Genomic DNA, 20,147 nt, shown 5'->3' on the forward strand with positions numbered 1-20,147 from the left:
AAGTGTTGATTAGCTTTGAATTTTGACATTATTTACAATAGGTTATAAATATTGTGGGGCAGGTGAAACAATGATTGAAAATCATGTGATGTATGGTGTGAAAGCGGCTCAAACATAACATTTTGTGGAAGTGGATCAGATTTTTTATGAAAATGTTAGAATTTAAAAAAAAGTATAATAAAGTTCAAAGACACCAATAGAAAGACTGTCCCTCAGGATGGGGTTTGTGTGCTGTTTCCCTACCCACCCACCCACCCACCCCATTCACAAAAGAAAAAAGCCACCACAATTTTATATCTGTTTATGTAGGCATACAGACAATTAAGGGTATGTTAGATCAGAGAGATCATTTTCATATCTCCTGTCTTATTTATTTTACAGTATATGCACCATGAATGAACCAACTTCTAGTGGAAGTGGGCAAGACTTTGATGTATTTAGTGTAATGGACTGGAAGGATGGAATTGGTACCTTGCCTGGAAGTGATCTGAAGGTAACATTTTATAATCCTAAGTAGGCTGTGAAAAACATAATGTAACCATAGATGCAGAGACATATATACATACAACTTAGTGCTGTATAAAGGGCAAGTCTTGATGTTACCAGGAAATGGATAAGTGTGTCAAAATTCTCTCTCCAGGATATGCCACAGCTGGCCTACCAACCTTTACTGGTAAAAGATGTTTCATATCACGAATGCCACTTGACATCCAAATTATAGGCTATATTGAACAGCAATCACAAACTGTGGACTTGCTCCATTAGTGGAAAGGCAACCCTGCCTAGAATAAGTTGAACAGCACCTCATACATTCATCAAACCATCCACCAACAGTTCCTATCTCTTGACTGGACTGAATTTGAGTTTCTTTGGCCTCACCTCATTCAGTCCAAAATCTTCCTCTTGTGATATGTTTGTGTTAAATAGCAAACAGAGTACTGTGGCAGTCCAGTGCTCAATGGCCATGGGACAAAATAACAGCCTCCAGCTTTGCTTTCTGAAACTGTTTGCTGAGGAGGAACAGAATAATGAACAAAGCACAGGACTCCTAATTCTCAGTGCATATACTGAGTCCGAAAGGACATTATAGTAGATTATTATTATTGTATTTATATAGATGATATTGTATGGTGTCGATGGCAGATACCCTCAGCAGGATGGACAGGTGCCCCATGAACAGTTTCTCAGTCCTTGCTAGCTGTCCAGTACATCTTTGATCGTTAATGTAATAATCCTGTGAGCCTTTGTATGGCGTCTTCTCAGGACAAGTGGTAGTAGGAAGAAACCCTAGCTTTCAGCCATATGTACCTTATCATAATGGACCAGTGTCCACAAACAGCAGCAATGGGAGATAGCAACCACGTTCTGGGAAAAGCAAGTCAATTTTCAGTACAGTACTGTTCTATTATTCTCAAATGCCTCTTTCTTACTCTCTGAAAGCCTTCTGAAGTCGTCCTTCACCCGAAAGAGATGGGGAGTGCAAACAGAGAATTCACAAATAACTGCTTCTGATGTTCTTGGGTTCTCCTTTCAAAGATTGGAGAGGGCATTGAGGACTGCAGGAAATGTCCATGTTGCCATGTTCTGGAGTCTGCCCTGGAAATATTTAGTAGAATCATAGAAGAGAGAGGTACTGAAGAAACTCAAGATAGAGCTGTATGATTTGAATCTGAAATATACTCAGAGTCAAGAGTGGATTTCATGCTCTTTATTCAGCTCATAGCGGTGAGAAGGAATGAATGTTTTCCCAAAGTATCTGCTTTATATACATTATTTACACAATGGGCTGCACGTGATTGGCTAATTCTGGAATTCTCCTGTAGGCCAATCAGGTTGTGAATTCACTTCCATCTGGATTGGGTGGCTCCTGCAGACCAATCATTGTTCTAGGACCAATCAGACTGCTGCATTTTGGATCCTATTCAACTCAGTACATAACAGAATCATAATTGATCAGCAGTTTGAGCTACAGCAGATTGCTTCTGATAACTCAAATAATTGAACTCAGGCACACACAGGGCAAGTGAGAAGTCCTTACAGTCACATCACCAACCATTCTAGCCTTGCAGTTAGGTGTAAATATCTTCCTGGCTGCAATTGAAGAGTAATGAAGAGGAAAACCATTTCACAAGAGAGATTTTCTTATCAGTAGGTAGATCTTTACACTGAATTGCAAGCCCTTTGAATGTTTTCTTCTAAAAAATTCACACAGGACCAGAAATTTCTTAGTGCTGAGTGTTGCGTTATTTATAGTAAGCAATTTTATACTTTGCCTTGACCCATTTTTCCAGTTTGAAGATTGTTTGCAAGCAAATTGAAGTTTTGTGGGCTTGTTCAGATTTGTGTATAACATTCTACACTGTGATTTCTTTTCAAGTCTGTATTTTTAAATAAATGTACAAATGTGGGGGGGGGGGAGAGGAAAGGGATCTTCACATGTGAGACAATCATAGTCTACTGCAGGATTTCGAGGTTTGGAACTTTTCCATTTGGCAGGCTAAGCAGCGTGTTCAAATCAGAAACACTTCAGTGCTTTACAATTGCTGTGTGCTGTGTAGAGGACTAGAAGAGTTGATATCTTCTAAGCTGAAGAGCATATATAAATGTGAAGTACTCTGCTTTTTTGAATCACTCTGATGAGTGCACACAATCACCATCACCTCTGGATTCAAGTGCTTCTATCAAATTGGACAAGCTGCAATAATTTAAAATTGCTTCCTGGTGGAGAGGCAGTATATGGAGTATTTTAGGCTTTTGTGCCTCTCAAGTACCATATTTTCAAAGTGGAAATTACAAGTGTGCCCAGTATGTTATCATTGCATCCAAACAAGTGAATGGATTAATTTTTAAATCCTTCTGAAAATACATACACCCAGGTTTTCTTTGCCCGGAAAGAGCAGATGGAGAACCTAATGGCCTTGTAGGTGAAGGAAGAGACAAAGATCCACTCCTCAAACATGGTTTTATACCATCTGCCGTTATTCCGCTTCTTTTCTTGGAAAGCCTTATTAATATCAATTACTTATACTGGTGATGGTGATCTATTAGCACTGCTTGAGTGCTGACCTTGAGAACACATACTGGCTTTCAGGATTAGCTTGAGAAAGGTGGATGAAGGAAATGTGTTAAAAGGAAAGAAATGCCTCCTTAGGGCTATAATAGTATATTATGAAATGAAAGCCTTTGGGATCCTTGAACACAACCCCTTTTTTGTTTTTTAAGGGACTGAAGAGTTTTTGTCTGATGAAATTGAGAGAGTTCTGAGGACAGTTGTTTGAAAAAATTCAGAGAAAAAAAGAAAAGTTAAGGCAATGAGAGGGAGGGAGGAGTAAAAACAACCAACCAGGGAAGACCGGGGGGCGGGGAGTGATCAACGGCTGCAACCTTCTGTCCTACAGCAAAGGGAGGGAACGAGCAAATATTCCCATTTGATGCTCTTTCCCTCAAACAAGCTTCCATCTGATTTGGAAAAGGAAGTCACTGTTAACCTGAGGTGACTGCATTCAGGCAGCCCTTGCACATGCACACATGACAGCACATGCAGAGTTTGATGTGCTGGCACAAATTACATAATTACACAATGGTCATTGGGTGAAGAGGTCCTCGTACCTCATTGGTGTAAACAGCAGCATGAAAAAGTGATTTGAAACAAAGCAGGTTTATTCTCACAGCACCCACCCACCTCACTTTTCAGGAAACGTGGGGGATAGTAGCTGAAGTACCACGCACTATTTTGAGGCTCTGGCATTTCCCGCTTTGCGCATCTGCTTGAGTGTGGGTCCCAGAGTTCCTTTTCCAACGAGGAGTTGCTGGGAGAGGAAAGTATAATTATAGAAATGATTGAGACACTATTTGAGCCGATAAATATGTAAGAAAAAGTTTTCCATTTTACCATTCATGAGCAGAAAGTGAAAAATAAAACTATGTATATATGTCCACTTTCCCCATTTCTTGCTCCTGTGATCTTAAATTGATGGTGGTGGTGGTGATGATGATAATGATGATGTCATCATCAGTGAGCATTGAGCTTTACCTAGTATAAGACAACAGGCTCCTCAGAGGAGCTTGCGGTCTAAAATTGAATATTGGCAAAACAAAAGTGGTAGATGGCTGACAAACTTTCAAAGCTGTCACTGCCTCTCTTCTCTTGTTTGCATGGAAGGAAAAAAAATTTTTTCCTTCCAGTAGCACCTTATAGACCAACTAAGTTAGTTCTTAGTATGAGCTTTCGTGTGCATGCACACTTCTTCAGATACACTGAAACAGAAGTTGCCAGATCCTTCTATATAGTGAGAAGGTGGGGAGGGGTATTACTCAGAAGGGTGGTGGGAATGGGTGATTGGCAGATAGCTGTGATGAGCCTGTTGACGACTCTTAACGACTGCAATAGGTCTTACAGGAAAAAGCAAGGGGTGAGAAGGTGAAAAATGGCTTTGTCATGTATAATGAGATAAGAATCCAATGTCTTTGTTCAGACCAGGTCTCTCCATGGTTTTAAGTTTGGTAATGAGTTGCAATTCAGCAGCTTCTCTTTCCAGTCTATTTCTGAAATTCCTTTGTAGTAATACAGCTACTTTGAGATCTTGTATAGAATGTCCTGGGAGATTGAAGTGTTCTCCTACTGATTTCTCTGTCTTGTGATTCTTGATGTCCGATTTATGTCCGTTTATTCTTTGGCGTAAGGTTTGGCCTGTTTGTCCAATATAGAGAGCTGAAGGACACTGTTGGCATTTGATGGCATATACAATGTTAGACGATGAGCAATTAAATAGTCCCGAGATGGTGTGTGTGATGTTGTTGGGGCCAGTAATGGTGTTGTCCGGGTGTATGTGGCAGCAAAGTTGGCATCTGGGTTTATTGCAGGCTCTGGTGCCAGTGTCCGTGTTACGTCTGGTTGTAGTATTATTGTGGGTTAGGAGTTGTTTAAGATTGGGTGGCTGTCTGTAGGCAATGAAAGGTCTTCCTCCCAAAGCTTGAGAAAGGGAACTGTCATTGTCCAGGAGAGGTTGTAGATCTCTGATGATGCACACGAAAGCTCATACCAAGAACTAACTTAGTTGGTCTTTAAGGTGCTACTGGAAGGAAATTTTTTTTTTTTGTTTTGACTATGGCAGACCAACACGGCTACCTATCTGTAATTGCATGGAAGGAGTTAGGGTCCTCAAAGAAAGCTCATTCTCAGATATATATTTAATAGAATTATGATACATGTTTATAATGACCACTAGATGGTACTAGTGGGCTGCATTTTCCACCCCGCACCCCTTTGCACCTATTTTTCTTTTCCCTTTTTCTGTTTTCCTATCTGTATATAGTAGGAACTGGAAATGAAGAGACTGGCTGCTCAGTTGATCTCCTCAAACGCTTCTCCTCTGATCCCCAGTGTATGTTACACTGTATGATGTACCTCAGCTATTTCCTGCTGCTGAGACTGAGGATCGCTTCCAGTCTATCACTGTCTTTAGTTGAGATAATATCACATACTGGCAAATTCAGTTTTCACAGTTTTTTGGCAGCAAACCTTCTTCGAAATACTGAACGTTTTGCTATAAGGAAAGCGACAGGAAAGCACACTGGAAAGTGAGATAACACCTGCTTTGACACATCATCATCTAACCTCCTCATAAACCAATAAAAATAATGCTCATTAAATAGCCAGCATTGTCCCAAGAAACAAATTGATGAATGCTTAATAAACAGGTTGTGTGGAGGGCACACACATGGAGTCAGCAACTGAAAAGGGGAAAGGGTTGAGGTTTTGCCTGCAATCCAGCTCATGCAGAAGTGATTCTGTAGACTGAGCAAATGCTGATGGCCCACCAGTGATATCTCAGGAAATAGCTTGGTTATGAATTAATTTCCAAAAAGTAGAAATGAGCCGTAAGTTATCCATATTTGATAGTGTTCACTGCTGTTCAATAGTTTTTTCATTTGAAGGTCTGAATTGTGAAGTACTTCATATTTTAAAAGATTGTGATCAGGCATGTAAATAGCCACTTGCCTGTTTGCATATGTCAGAGCTTTCCAAACTTTTTATGTTGGTTACACACCTTTTAGGCATGCATCATTTCGTGACACGGTAATTCAGTTTTACATCATTTTGCGACACAGTAATTCAGTTTTACTAGCAAACCGGAGGTTAAACTAACCCCTTTCCAGCCCTTGAAGGAGCGTGGGGAGCATTTGCATGACACACCTACACACTGAAACTGACACACTAACCTGTCATGACACACAGTTTGGAAAGCTCTGGCTTATGTCAAAGACAGGGAGTTAGGCAGTGAATCTCGTGTAAACAAGAGAGAGTTCAATACTTTATTTCTTTTAGACTGTCACTGAGCCTGTAGATGATTAACAAACATGATTTTGTGGCAAACAAGCTAGTAAAAAAGATTTGTGGTGGACGATAACTTTTTAGGATTTGTTTGCTTGGGTGTGATCTGTGATTATGGATTATCCAAACTGTGAAAAATGTTCTCAACCTCCATTCATTGCTTCTCTGTTTCAAGATCTTGTAATTCTTCAGGATTTCACTTTCCCTAGAAAATTTTCCCTTAGAAATGCCTCTTGGGAGCCTCATTTGGGCAATAGACCTGACAAGCAGCGTGCAATTTAGGCTACTGTCTTGGTTCATGGGCACAGATATCGTCCTATCCCCAGCTTTTCATGTGTCTGCTAATATACATTAACATGGATATGAAGGAAGCTCCTGCAGAGGTGAAATGTAGAAATGTCTGTTTCCTTTTCTCTCTTTTTTAACCAAGTGGTGTCAATAGGCATTATGGAGGCTGTCAACTATTAGGTGTCAAACCATTATAGATTAAACATCAATAGATCTTTACCTTTCTAGCAATATCCCCCCCCCCCTAATTCTTACCTGTTTTTAAAATTAGTTTCGTGTGAATGAATTTGGTGCCCTAGAAGTAATCACCGATGAAACAGAGATGGAAAGTGTTAAGAAGGCTACAGCAACCACAACCTGGATGGTGCCAACTGCTCAAGAAGGTCAGAATCATGATAAATCATGATAAGACAAATTTCTGTCTTCAGAACAAAATTGTGGTATTCTTAAAGTTTCACTATGACGCTGTTCCTGACGTTTTCTTTAATATTAGCTTCTGCTCTGGAATATTGAAAGATAGCTAATATTGTAACAAATTAAATTCTGAAACCTGCAATCCACTTGGTAGAAATGATAGTTGTTACTATACTAGTTAGACTGCTGTTGCGGAAGAGGCAAAAACCAGTAAGGTTTTTTATAAAATGTTAGCACAGAGTTGTCTAAAAGCCTGAAGCACTTTTTCAAAGTAGCATGAACGAATGTGCCAATTTCATTCTTGGCACGTCTTGGGTAAGTCATATCCTTCAGTGGCATCTTTTGCTTCATGTGGTTTACAAATATGCCTGCTAGTTTTCACCATTTACAGCCTAAAACATTTGCTGTGCTTTCCGTGCTTTCCATTGTATAGCTTTCTCAGAAAATACAGAAGTACCACAAAAACTGAAGGAAGCTAGCAAGGTTGACGGGCCTCATTTCTGTGAACGTTGTTTTCATTCTGGAACCACAGTGGACTTTGTAGCTGGAGAAAGATCTTGCAGCCAAAAATGTGCACATCAGATTAAAAACAAGTAAGAGTTGGCATGTGCGAATAATGTGATAACTAGTGTAAAGAGTGCTGCAGTTTAAAAGAACTTGCCTCATTGCGAATGACTGCTTATTGTATGCTTGCATTAATTGTGGTGTTTATAAATAAAAAATTTTTGCGCTTGCTATTCCTCCTTTTTAAAAAAAAAACACAACAACTTTAAGAGATAGACAAACTTGGCTTTAGAAAATGTATTCTTTAAAATGACAATTAATATAGCTCCTGTTATTTTGTTTTCATTCTAGAGAGCAAAGGGAGGACAAAGATGTATCAGAAGTCAATGATGAGGACTGTTCCAAGGGCACTCAAAAAAGAAAAACCAAGTCGCCCTCAAAAGGAGACTGTATGGAAGACAATGTCAAGAAGTATGAGGCAATGGTTAGTATGGTCCAGTTGACAGGTTTATAGGTTAAACTGATCTGTGGTTGTAAATATAGTTTTGGCAATTTACAGTCATTCAAAAACTTTATGCATTTAAATGACTCTGTGCTTTTAAGGTTGGAGTGTTTGAAACGTTTAGCAAAATGTAAATGGAATGCTTTTTTCTATTTAAATAGTCATTTAAATATGTGAGTGTCCTGGTGAGATTATGGCGGCTGTGCCTGATCCAACCTTATATTTTGGTGTCCCAAGGTTGGTCAAGTGTTGCCTGGGAGTTTTGAAAAGAAAGGCAAGTTTCCTTCCATAGACTCTAGGCATTTATTTGAGCTGCTGCACACTCCCAGAGCTTTTAGGAATGCTCAGAAGACTTTTACGGACACTGGTGTCTGACTGTTATCCTGTGGGGGATAACTAACCTTTCTGGTATAGCAGGTTGGTATTCAATATTAGCTCCACCAAGGTCAATAAATATGTTACCTTGTTTTATCATTGTTGTTCTTACGTTTAAAATAACAAAAAATGTATATTGAGTTATCATGCTGTTCCATGCATCTTTATTATAGTGATTCCAGGCAGTGGGATGAAAGCATTGCTAGTCACTATATCACCACTATATTATCAATTATTTCTAAGGTTCAGCAGAATGAATAAAAATAGACAGGTTCTCTCCACTGGCACTCTGAGACAGAAATTCAACTTAAAAAAAGAAAAGAAAAAGTGGGCCAGTTATGGATGGTGGAGACGGTTCTTTTTGCTGCACAAAATGGATGTGTCTTTCCTGGGTATGTCAGACAAAGACTGTATTCCATGCATGAGCCTCCCCAGCACACATTTCAGGACCTTATTAAAACCTTATTGTTCCATTTATTTCATAAGCTTCTAATATAACACACGTGTTAGGAAGTCAGACCCATTGACCTGAATAGACTTGCTTCCAAATAAATGTTCACAGGATTGCCCTTGGAGAACACATGACAAAACAGCAGTGAGCAACCTGAAAAAAGTATTTCGAAAATCAGTGTGCTTCAAAGTTACTTCAGTGAAGTATACTTTAATTTTGCAATTTAGGAGGAGAAACCTGAAGGGAGGATACTAAGAGTCTCTCAGAGAGCCACACGGAAAAGGAAAAGAGAGATGGCAGTTCTAAAACAGAGTAAGTTGATATGCGAGTCCATATCAGTATAAGGTTTACATCAGTTTCTGCCATCTAAAGGGCCTCTTCTGTGTTATGTTAGCAAACCCATGTTGGACACTGAGTGTGCACTCATAATGGAACCATAGGCCATTCCTGCTCACTGACAATTTGTCCTTGTATGATATGCATGTTTGTAAACTACGTATTTCAGTGTGCATGTAAACCTCTTAGATGCACACCTAAAAATTTGGGATGATGTGTCACATTTTGGAAAAGACTGGCCCTTTACTATAACAATAATGCTGGTGTATTTTTAGTTTCTCTGTAAAAAGCTGGGTTGGTCCATTTTCAGTCACTAGTCTAAATCTTAATCCATTTGTGATGTTGTATGAAACAAATATTGTGCATTTTGTAAAGTAAGAGATTGAAGAGCACCATCCTTCCAAGTACTTCCGTTTTATTACTTGGCTGAGTAACTTCCTGCTCTGACTTTGTTATACTGTTCCATGGGGGAGCTTTAAAGTGGAAGTATAAATGAGATTAAGATAATTGAATTGCTTGAATACTGGCAAGGATTTCTGTGTCTCACATATGTGAAATTGTTCAAATAGTTCTTTAGAACACGCATTTTAAAACTAGAAGTGAGGCCCTGCTTGGTGTCTCCTGGGAGTAATTTCATATCTAAACCACATGCTGAAAGTTAAGATAGATTTATAGAAACCAGTAATAAATAAATCCTAGGAGATGCCTAAAGCAGTATAAATCAATTGCCACAGAGTCAGATTGTTAGCAAAGTGGATACATGTATTTGAGGAAAACAACAGGATTAGGAAGTACTGGTTAACTCCATAGCTTTCTACAGTGTGATCTGTAATTTTTGCTTTGGCAATAACCATCCATCTTTGCTAGCTGCTGATCCGCGGTGTGAAAAATGTGGCTTTGGTCTTCTTCTTAATGGAGTAGCACTGAAATTAACCATAAATCTGAAGCATATGGAATTCTATTCTAAGAGAACTGTAATTCATACCGTTACAACCATAATGATAGTATAATACAACTGCTTATGCAGATAATTTGTTACAAAGCTGTGACTGTGCTTACATTAAGATTTTAATTTCTAATTCCAGCTTTGATGTCAAAGGCAAAGAAAACATGGAGTTGGTCTTTGTATTTGGAAGAAGAAAAGGCTATAGCAGCACCACCTAAGATTTTTAAAGAGGTATGCTGAAACCTTAAAACACTGCTTCGGGTAAAAAATAGGTGTCATGTTACAAATATAGAAGAAGAAGTTTGAAATGGCTGGCTTGACCATTTTAGCTTGCTTGCTTGCTTATGAAACTTTAAAACAGTTCACATATAATATGACTGCATACTGGCTCCCACACCTTTTAACTTTTATATAAATTATATGGTGCCACAGCTAGCACAGGTGGAATCCCCCGCCCTATCAGTTTGTAATAGGAAGATATCTTGCCTGCTGTACGCCAAAGATGTGGTGCTCCTATCACTCTCCCAATTAGGTCTTAACAGTTTGCTTACAGCTTTCAGCAGGTATTACAAGCGGGAAGAGCTTGTCGTGAATTACTCCAAGACCAAAATTATGGTCATTGGGAAGCGTAGTCCCAGATTCAAATGGAAAATGGATCAGCAGAACTTGGAGCAAATACGCTGCTTCAGATATCTAGGTATTCTTTTCACTGAGACACTATCATGGAAGGGGCACATCGAGGCTACGAAACTCAAAGCACAGAAAGCTTGTGGGGCGTTAATGAAATTCTGTTTTACCTCGGGTGGTCAGCTTTTGGAACCTGCGTTGAAAATCTTTGCCAGTAAAGTGGTCTCCCAGATGTTTCATGGAGTAGCAATATGGGGCAAGGACCCAAATGCCAACAAAGCCTTAGAAACAGTGCAGAACAAATTCCTCAGGAAAGTGCTCTTGCTCCCCAACGGGACTCCAGCTGCTCTTCTCTGCGTTGAAGCTGACGTGACAACAATACAGGCTAGAATTGATTACCTGTGCTTAAATTATATGAAAAGACTTCAATTTTTTTCGGAGGAGAGACTCCCCGCTATGTCACACACAGAACAGAAACAGACTAAATGTTGGAAGGACAGTATCCAGCGCCTCTTGTCCCAATATCAATTACAAGATTTTCAGGTGACTATGGAGATGAACAAGAGGCACTTAAGAGGTTGTCTCTTTAGGTCCGATGCAGAAAGGGATTGAACCATGATGGCTTCTACCAAGAGTTCGCCATGGTTCCCACTTATTAAAACAGAGCGTACTCGGGCCAGTTACCTGTCAAAGCTCCAACTTGCCGTGCTTAGAATCGCTTTCACAGAATTAGGATTCCAATCGATGCCTTTGGCGGTGTTGGATGGATGCTACGGCAAAGTACATTATGAAGAGAGACTTCGTCTGTGTGGGCAATCCTGTGTGGAGGACCTGTGCCACTATTTCAGTGCCCGTTAATATATAGACCCAAGAGACCAATTCATAAAACCCCTGTTTCCAAATGGAACTCACTTGAATAGGGTGGAAAGGGTGACATGGCTGCTGAGTGATACTGATGACTTTGTAACTTATAAAGTAGCACTCTAAGCGTTGGCAGCTAAGAAGGTCAGGAGGAAAGAACTAGATAAAATAGCGGTCAACTGCAAAGGGCATTTGAATATTTAATTTGGCACATTTTACTAGAGAATCTTCTCTTCTATTTTATGCAACAAACAATCTTCGTAGTTGTGACCATGGTTTATATTGTATGTGTGGTGCCTGATGATTTTTATGGTTATTGCTGTTTTTCCTTTCGTTATTTTTCTGAATGATGCCATAGCTTATGGCTAGCGCAATAAAAGTCGATGATGATGATGATATGATGTTTTAAATGGTAAATATTCAATTGGTAATTGCATTAGTGTGTGTTTAATTTGTCTTGTAATGAGCTGAGATTAGGTCTTCTCAAAAAAATTCTCTCATGGATAGTTAAGAACTACTTTGCATGAGAGATATAACTTTTTCGGTGGTTACACTGAAATTTGGAATGCCCTTGAAACTGAGGTGCATTTGGCCTTTTATTGCGTTCTTTTAGATATTGCTGAAAACCAATTTGTTCCAGTAAGCTTGTAATGGTTGATTGACTGATTGTATTGCTGACTCAGTTTCTAAACAGCTTTATTATATATAGTGCTGAACTGCTGCTTTAAATGTAAATGTTGTGTTTTATAGTTAAGGTTATGTATTTATGTATTGCCTGTGTTTTCTTCTGTATGTGGTATGATGGAGCTTGGGTGCATAAATTTTCCCCATTTTGGAAGCGTTTTATGTGACAGATTAAAAAAAGAATCTGGGTAGCAATGAGCAATGTAAAATTTATCTAGTGCTGCAATCTTGTATGCAGTTGAGTTCATACAGATCACCCATATTTTGACATAATGCAGGTGTCTCAACTAAAGCATCCATGACAGGTGCCCAACCTCTGCTTAAAAACCTCCAATGGAGGAGAGTCCTCCATATTTCGAGGGAGTCTGTTCCATTGTCAAGTAGCTCTTACTATCAGAAAGTTCTTCCTGATGTTAAGTTGGAATCTCCTTTCTTATAACTTGAATCCATTGGTTTGGGTCCTGCCCTCCAGTTCAGGAGAAAAACAAGCTTTCTCCTTGGCTATCATATCTTCTCTCACTCACCTCTTATCCAGGCTAAAGATACCCAAATTCCTCAACTGTTCCTCATAAGGATTGGTTTCTAGACCCTTGATCATCTTTGTTGCCTTTCTCTGCAGACGTTCAAGCTTGTCAGTATCCTTCTTAAACTGTGGCACCCAGAACTGGACCCAGTACTCCCAAGTGTGGTCTGACTAAAGCAGAATAGAGTGGTACTGTTACTTCTCTTGATGTGCACAGTATACTTCCATTGATGCAGCCTAGAATATTTGTCGCCTTTGTTACTTGTCGGGTACTTTGTTACATCTGTAAATGTAAAGGGACCCCTGACCATTAGGTCCAGTCGTGACCGACTCTGGGGTTGCGGCGTTCATCTCGCTTTATTGGCTGAGGGAGCCGGCGTACGGCTTCCGGGTCATGTGGCCAGCATGACTAAGACGCTTCTGGCAAACCAGAGCAGCACACGGAAACGCCGTTTACCTTCCTGCCGGAGCGGTACCTGTTTATCTACTTGCACTTTGATGTGCTTTCAAACTGTTACATCTGTAGGGAAGCTTTAACTGCAGTTCCATTTTTATTATTGCAGTGGTTTCTAATTCTGGTTAGTTGATTATCTCTAACAACAGCTAATACTGAAGCTGAGATAGCACTTGGCAGAAATTAAAACTGAAAGAGGAACAGTGGAGGGATTTTGGATTCTAGAGATGGGCAGGAAGACTGGGGGAATTCAGTGCATCATCTGGCAGCCTTTGCACAACTTCTTAGTGGAGGATAACAATATTTCTGCATCAGCCCAAAGGTTTTGCAGCATTTCAGTCCATTTTTATTGCAGCAAACAACAATGAGAATGAGGCAGGATGCATATGGAAAAGTTATGTCAGATGTCATTAATTCTTGTACTTTTTCCAGGGATAAGCAGGAACCAGTGGGAATCTAAAATCCTGGTTTTGGAAAAGTTACATAGATAATCTATTCAACTTCAATTTATTTTGTTTAGTTCATGGGAACATTATCACTGCTTTGCACTTTAGCTATCTGTTTAGAAGTTTAAGTAGTCCAGAGGTAGAAGTTTGGTACAGTCATGGTACAGGTTTCTCACACTGCCACCAGACTTCTTCCATATTTTCATTGGGCACAGCTCACTGTGGAAATAACTTAAATCAATCAAACACTTCTGTCCGACCCAGAGTTCCCTATATCAGTTGTACAGACAGGAAGGGAAACACCAAGATGAGTACAAGAGTGAGTGGCTTTTGTGGATGTTGCGTTCCCTTAATATCTGAACCCATGTGATGGCAAAAGGACTCCTCATCAACATACACAGCAGTTTTTAATATGGACTTGGAAGATGAGAGAGAAGCTACTACAGGGAACATCCATGGCAGACTGAGACCCATATTTATAATACAGTTTTTTATATTTATCAAAATTATAAAGCATTTTCTAACTTCTATGTAGGTTTGCTTTAAATAAGTAATAGTTTGATCTGTTCATTGGAAGGACAGAGAGCCACATCCCCTTGAAATCGTTGGCTATCTTTTAGAAATGTTTATGCTAAACTTAGAAAATTTGACATCTTTTTCTTCCAGTATCAATCCTTCCCATACAACAAAAATGGATTCAAAGTTGGAATGAAATTAGAAGGAGTGGACCCTGAGCACCAGTCAATGTATTGTGTGCTTACAGTAGCTGAGGTGAGTACCAGAAGTGACAAGCAGTTATTAATAGCTTTAAAATAGGATTAGAAATAACACCATAAAAGCTGGTGGCCATCACCTCACCTTTTGGTACCAAATTCCATAGTTTTAATTACGTGTGGTGTGAAGAAGTACTTCCTTTTATCTGTGCTGAATCTCCCATCAGTCAACTTCACTGCATTCTAGTATCAAGAGAGGTAGAAAATAGAAGATAGTGTTTAGAAGATAGTCTTGAAAAGTAATACCAGCATTCCCATTTATATACCATGTGTATGCCCAATATACCCTGATGCACATGTGGACTAGTGTGCATATACTACTGTGTTACAACCTTACTATCTGTTTTTCTATTGTGTCTATGTATTCTGATTGCTTCCCTTTTCAGGATAATAAGTAAAGTTATCTCATAAAAAGCTACAACATTTTGTTTGAGAACTCTTTGATTCTGACTGCACATATACCAATTTTCTAATAATGACTTTTTGGTTTAAATGTAAACACATTTTTCCTTTGCTGTATTCTTTTTTCCTACTATGGATTTAGACTTGTGGTTACAGAATTAGACTTCACTTTGATGAATACCCAGAGTGTTACGATTTTTGGCGGAATGCTGATTCTTCTGATATTCACCCAGTTGGTTGGTGCGAGAAAACAGGACACAAACTTCATCCACCAAAAGGTATTAGATTACCAACAAAAAAAATCTGTGTCATATTAGACAATTGCTTTTTCTATGAATTTTGTAAAAGCAGCTGAGTGCTGGTGCTGAGATGTGCTTCTCATGCTGGGTACTAAAACACCTGTGTATGGTGGCTCTCTGTCTATTGAGTGAGATTGTATACAGGGTCACTACTGGTTACCCATGGAGTTACGAAGGCGGGTAAGCAGCCCCACCCCACCCTGCTTCTAGGATTGCTACTGTCCAATTGCTGTTCTCTTTGAGGGATAAATCTGGACAAGGAGATCTAATAGTATTTCTTATACCGCCCGTAGGTCTGAATGAGTAGATGTCGTTCAGATGGGTAAATTTATCATTTTCGTTGGATGCCTTTGAGCTGATTTCTGAACTTCATAGCTATCTATTCATGAGAACCTGTTAGGAACAATAAGCTCTGTTTTGTTAAGCAATAGGTTTTATGGAGCATTATGCTGCAGTTCAAGCTAAAGTCCAAATGCACTTGGGACTAAGCTTCATCGAACAGAGTTTAAGAGTAAGCATCTAAAGGAATTTTTAAGACACACAGAAAAAATAGTGGCAAAAATGGTGGTGGAAAAACAAAGTGTATCAGGCCACCCAAGTTAGAACCTAAAGTCCTACAATCAGGAATTTGCTTCTGAAAGAATAATAATTTGTAAATCAGACTGGGTTTATATATATATATATATATATATATATATATATATATATAGAGAGAGAGAGAGAGAGAGAGAGAGAGGAGAGAGAGAGAGAGACTTATCAGATCTTTTTTATTATTTAAGAGTGCAATCCTCCATTTCAGCATATATGCAATTTTGTTATAGGTCTAACAAAGTTGCTTTATAATGCAACAAAATAGGTGTCCACTCAATTGATTTAATCCCAGGTTCAATAGGGTTTAATCCTGGCTAAGTGGGTATCAGCAGTCTTAGACACAGTGGGTTGACCATATAGAATGCTAAAGCATGCTTTGGCATTATATTAATGACACTTGTACATAATGCGGCCTAACTGCACACTCTTGTTTTGATCTGTTACTTGCACTTTTCATGGACACCACAGGATACCATTGAAATGAAACTATACGTAAGGTTCCTTTAGACCAGAACTGCAAACCATACTTAACAAATAATCTAAGGGATCCAACTTCCTTTTGTTCTTTCAGAAGATGATAAATCCCAGACATGTATCTTGTTCACTTATAAGAGCTGAACAGAATTCATGAGCATGCATTGTCTGTAAATAGTATCTAGGCACTTCATCTCTTTACTAGAAAACGGATGACTGTGGCTTAGCTTTAATTGTTTTGTCTCAGTAGAGCTTTCAGTAGAAGCTTTTGCATTCCCAACTACAGGAATAATTTTAAAGTTACATTTTGCCAGATTAGGCTGGAGGCTCATAAGGCCCTCCAGCTAACTGAGGAGAGAGAGCCCTTGGCATCTTCTGAGTCACACTCTAGGGTGGTGGGCAGTCTAAAGGCTCTCCCCACGTGTTTAGCCACCCCTCCCAGGGTCACTTTTTCACAATAGAACTGTACTACATGGAAAGCAGAGTGGGACAAACTGGACAAGACTAAATTAGTGATTAAGATTGCAATGAACATTATACCTTCGCATGTGGCATGATGCAGCGATTGCATTTTCTGGTTGTAGATCCTCCTGTAATTGATCCCTGTGGCAGAAGGGTGGAAAGGGCTCTTCATAGGAGTTGCAGATGCAGTGGCATTCAAGTCAGCCACCACAGCTTCCCTTTTTCCCCTCTGGCTTTTCCTCTGGAGGAGCTGAATGCCAGGGATGATATCCCCTAGGCAGTTAAAGATGGATTTAAGAATATATACTACTACTATGCCCTGGCAGCTGGCACCTCCTTTGATGCTTTTCAGTATAGGGCCTCATATGGCTTCCACCACCATTGTGCATAAAAATGTGGGGTTGCAGCAGTGAGTTGTTAGTTCCAGTTTGCAGGCACATCGTGTCATCCTTGCCTCTCTCAAGGACCAAGCTGTTTGTCAAGGCACTTGAGGCTCATCTTATTACAGAGTTGCAGAACAAAACCAAGCAGCCCCACGTTTTTCATCCTTCAGAGGTTACCAGCCCTACAGATTTAAATGGGGGATATTCTTCTGTGTCAGATTTTGCCGCTGCTTGGTTCCAGAGGGCAGAAAGAAATCCTCAGTCTAACTACACCCGTTGTCAGGAGCTGTCTCCAGCGGAGGCCTAGCTCCTTCTTTTCCTCACCATTGGAATTACATCACCTCAGACAGGTGGGTGATTGAGATGGTGTTGAAGGGCTGTGCCCTGGAGTTTGAGCAATTGCCATGTGAAGACTTCATTCCAACCCCTTGTTCTCAGCAGCCATTGAAATATTGCCCCACCTTGACTCTACTGTTTCTTTTATTGTTTCCTCTTTGAATAGCTCTGGTTCCAGTTTTTTAGTTTTGCTTATTTGGGGATGAGAAGTTGTTTTCTGGAGAGTGGGATAATTCCTCCTTCTAGAAGGGGAGGATAGAGTCTGCCTATCAAGTCCAGTAGGAGGCATCATCCTCAAGACTGAATGCCTTCCAACCAAATCAGCAAATTACAAGAAACAGTCTCTGTTTTCCACTTAATTCTGGGATTGAATGATTTGGCAGAGTGAAACTGAGGTACTGTGCTAACATGTGTGACTGCAGTTGACACAAGTGCACCACAAGTTTAATAGGTATGGCATTTTATCTTTTCATGCGTTTCTTTAGGATATAAAGAAGATGAATTTAATTGGCCCTCATATCTGAAGAAATGTAAGGCTCAAGCTGCTCCTAAATCCTTGTTTGAAAACCAAAACACAGTGAGTTTTCTCTGATTATCCCTGCTTCTTTGCTGATAGTAGCTTTTTATATTATGATTACATTGTTTCTCATTAGTATTATGACTCAAACCCTTAGTCTAAAACAAGGGAAAAGGCCCAAGTAAATAAAGATTTGGGTTCACACCCATCAATCCCTGCCTGTTTTCCATGGTGAAATTCAAACTATTTCCTTATATTGAGGGAGATAGTTCATCTTATATCCAAGACAATCTTATGTGAAGCTGTTAATCCATAGTAACACAGTCCACAGATTGCACTCAAAACAATTAGATAGGTCCTGGATGGATATAGATTACTATTTCCCCACAGGTTTGTATCAAATGTGTATGTAATACTTGGCGAGGTGAAATAGACAACAGGCTTACAAAGTGTGCAGAGATCAGGAGCAACTACTGTAAACTGTGGCTTGTATCCATCACCTGTTCAGGCAGCACAAAACCAAATGGTTCAGGTTCAAATGTGCAGGCAGCACAAAACCAAAATGGACAGGGTGCAATAGTTAAGAATTTTTAAAAAAAGATTAATATGTGATAAAGCATGATGCTGAAAATTGTTTTATTTTGCCACTTTCATGTGAATTACTGGCTCATCCGTACTGCTGGGACTCCTTTCTTTTTAGTAGCAAGATTGTGGATTGATTGTGGATAGTCAAGAGACTTTTGGATGCATGGTTTATTATTATTAATCTGCATTTTTTTATTTCTTTTATATAGTGCTTTAGGTATTTAAATAGACCAGTTCTCTGTTCATTGTTAATTTTAAACTTTTCCGTGATTAGACGGTGATTCCATCAGGGTTTCGAGTGGGGATGAAGCTTGAAGCAGTAGACAAAAAGAACCCTGCATTCATATGTGTTGCTACAGTAACTGACATTGTGGACAGTCGTTTTCTGGTTCATTTTGACAACTGGGATGAGAGTTATGACTACTGGTATGCCTTTTTAAATAGCTTGTTTGTTGGAATGATAAGCATCCTCACAATTCTACCTTGTTAATTTGTTGTTTTCACTCCTTCCCCCCCCCCCCCATGGTTGCTATGAACAGTAGTGCCTATATTTCATTAAGATGTCCCTAGATTTTTGACAATACAGTGGTACCTCGGTTTACAAACTTAATCCGTTCCGGAAGTCCGTTCTTAAACCAAAGCCGTTCTTAAACCGAGGCGTTCTTTCCCTAATGAGGCCTCCTGCCACCGGTGCCCTTCCACCATTCAGCTTCCGTTTGTAGACCAAGGTAAAGTTCGCTCACTGGAGCATTACTTCCGGTTTATCGGCATTTGTATACCAAATAGTTCGTAAACAGGGCTGTTCTTAAACCAAGGTACCACTGTAGTATTATATGGTCTGATTAGTGTGTGCACCCCCCCCCCCTTATAAAAGTTTGCAAGTGCTATTAATGTTTGAATTTCTTAGTTCTTTGCTGTGGATGGGGAACTGGATATGACCGCTGAGCCAGATCTTTATATCTCCTAGCCCCCAGTGGGCCATTAACATCATGCGAAGTGGTGCTTTGAAGCCTCAACAATCAGCTGTTTGTCAGGACTTCAAAATGCTGCACAGAACTCTCTTTGCAAGGGCCCAAATGGAAAAGCCATTCGAGAAGTTCTCTGCCAGGCGAAAGGTCACAGGTTCTCAAACCTTCCCTCCTTCCTAATCTTTCCAGCAACATTGCCCTTGCATGTGCTGGCACGGCTGCTCATGAGGAGAAGGAAAGATGCTAATATAGACAAGGCCAGCTGTGGAATATTACACAGAGAGCATTCCTTCTAGCATAGTGACAACACCAACAATATGGATGACAGTTGCACATTAAGTGGCGAAAAGCTGTCTGTCAGAAAAATGGTTTGTTCTCACATACACCACTGATCAGTGAAATTAGCTGAGCTGGTTACTTAGGAAGAGCATCCTCTCAGGAACTAAGGATTTTAGCATAGTGTCAACCAGAATTTTGGAACAATGTTCCTATTGAATTCAGAGAGACACCCACAATTCTGGTGCTGAAAACATTCCACCAAGCACTTTTAGAGTTTTAATTTCATTCAGCGTTGGTCATTTGTCCTTTATTTTATTACTTAATTATCTATTT

The 20,147-nt window shown here is 39.7% G+C and overlaps 1 protein-coding gene across 16 annotated transcripts in view; it reads left to right on the top strand.

Annotated features, from left to right (window-relative positions):
* The window catches only part of L3MBTL3 (L3MBTL histone methyl-lysine binding protein 3), a gene marked incomplete at its 5' end in the record, with an annotated part of 57,488 nt that overhangs the window by 12,073 nt on the left and 25,268 nt on the right, over positions 1-20,147 (top strand). For all 16 annotated transcript variants that reach the window (XM_083607655.1, XM_083607648.1, XM_083607660.1 and 13 more), the window contains 10 exons: positions 382-493; positions 6,894-7,005; positions 7,470-7,629; positions 7,892-8,024; positions 9,096-9,180; positions 10,290-10,381; positions 14,412-14,516; positions 15,063-15,198; positions 17,951-18,042; positions 18,842-18,993. In XM_083607655.1, coding sequence (XP_083463781.1) covers positions 382-493; positions 6,894-7,005; positions 7,470-7,629; positions 7,892-8,024; positions 9,096-9,180; positions 10,290-10,381; positions 14,412-14,516; positions 15,063-15,198; positions 17,951-18,042; positions 18,842-18,993 — 1,179 coding nt within the window. The remainder of the gene's footprint in view (positions 1-381; positions 494-6,893; positions 7,006-7,469; positions 7,630-7,891; positions 8,025-9,095; positions 9,181-10,289; positions 10,382-14,411; positions 14,517-15,062; positions 15,199-17,950; positions 18,043-18,841; positions 18,994-20,147) is intronic.

Source organism: Podarcis filfolensis (assembly GCF_964270895.1).
Source record: "Podarcis filfolensis genome assembly, chromosome: 3".
In the NCBI taxonomy this organism is placed as follows: Eukaryota; Metazoa; Chordata; class Lepidosauria; order Squamata; family Lacertidae; genus Podarcis; species Podarcis filfolensis.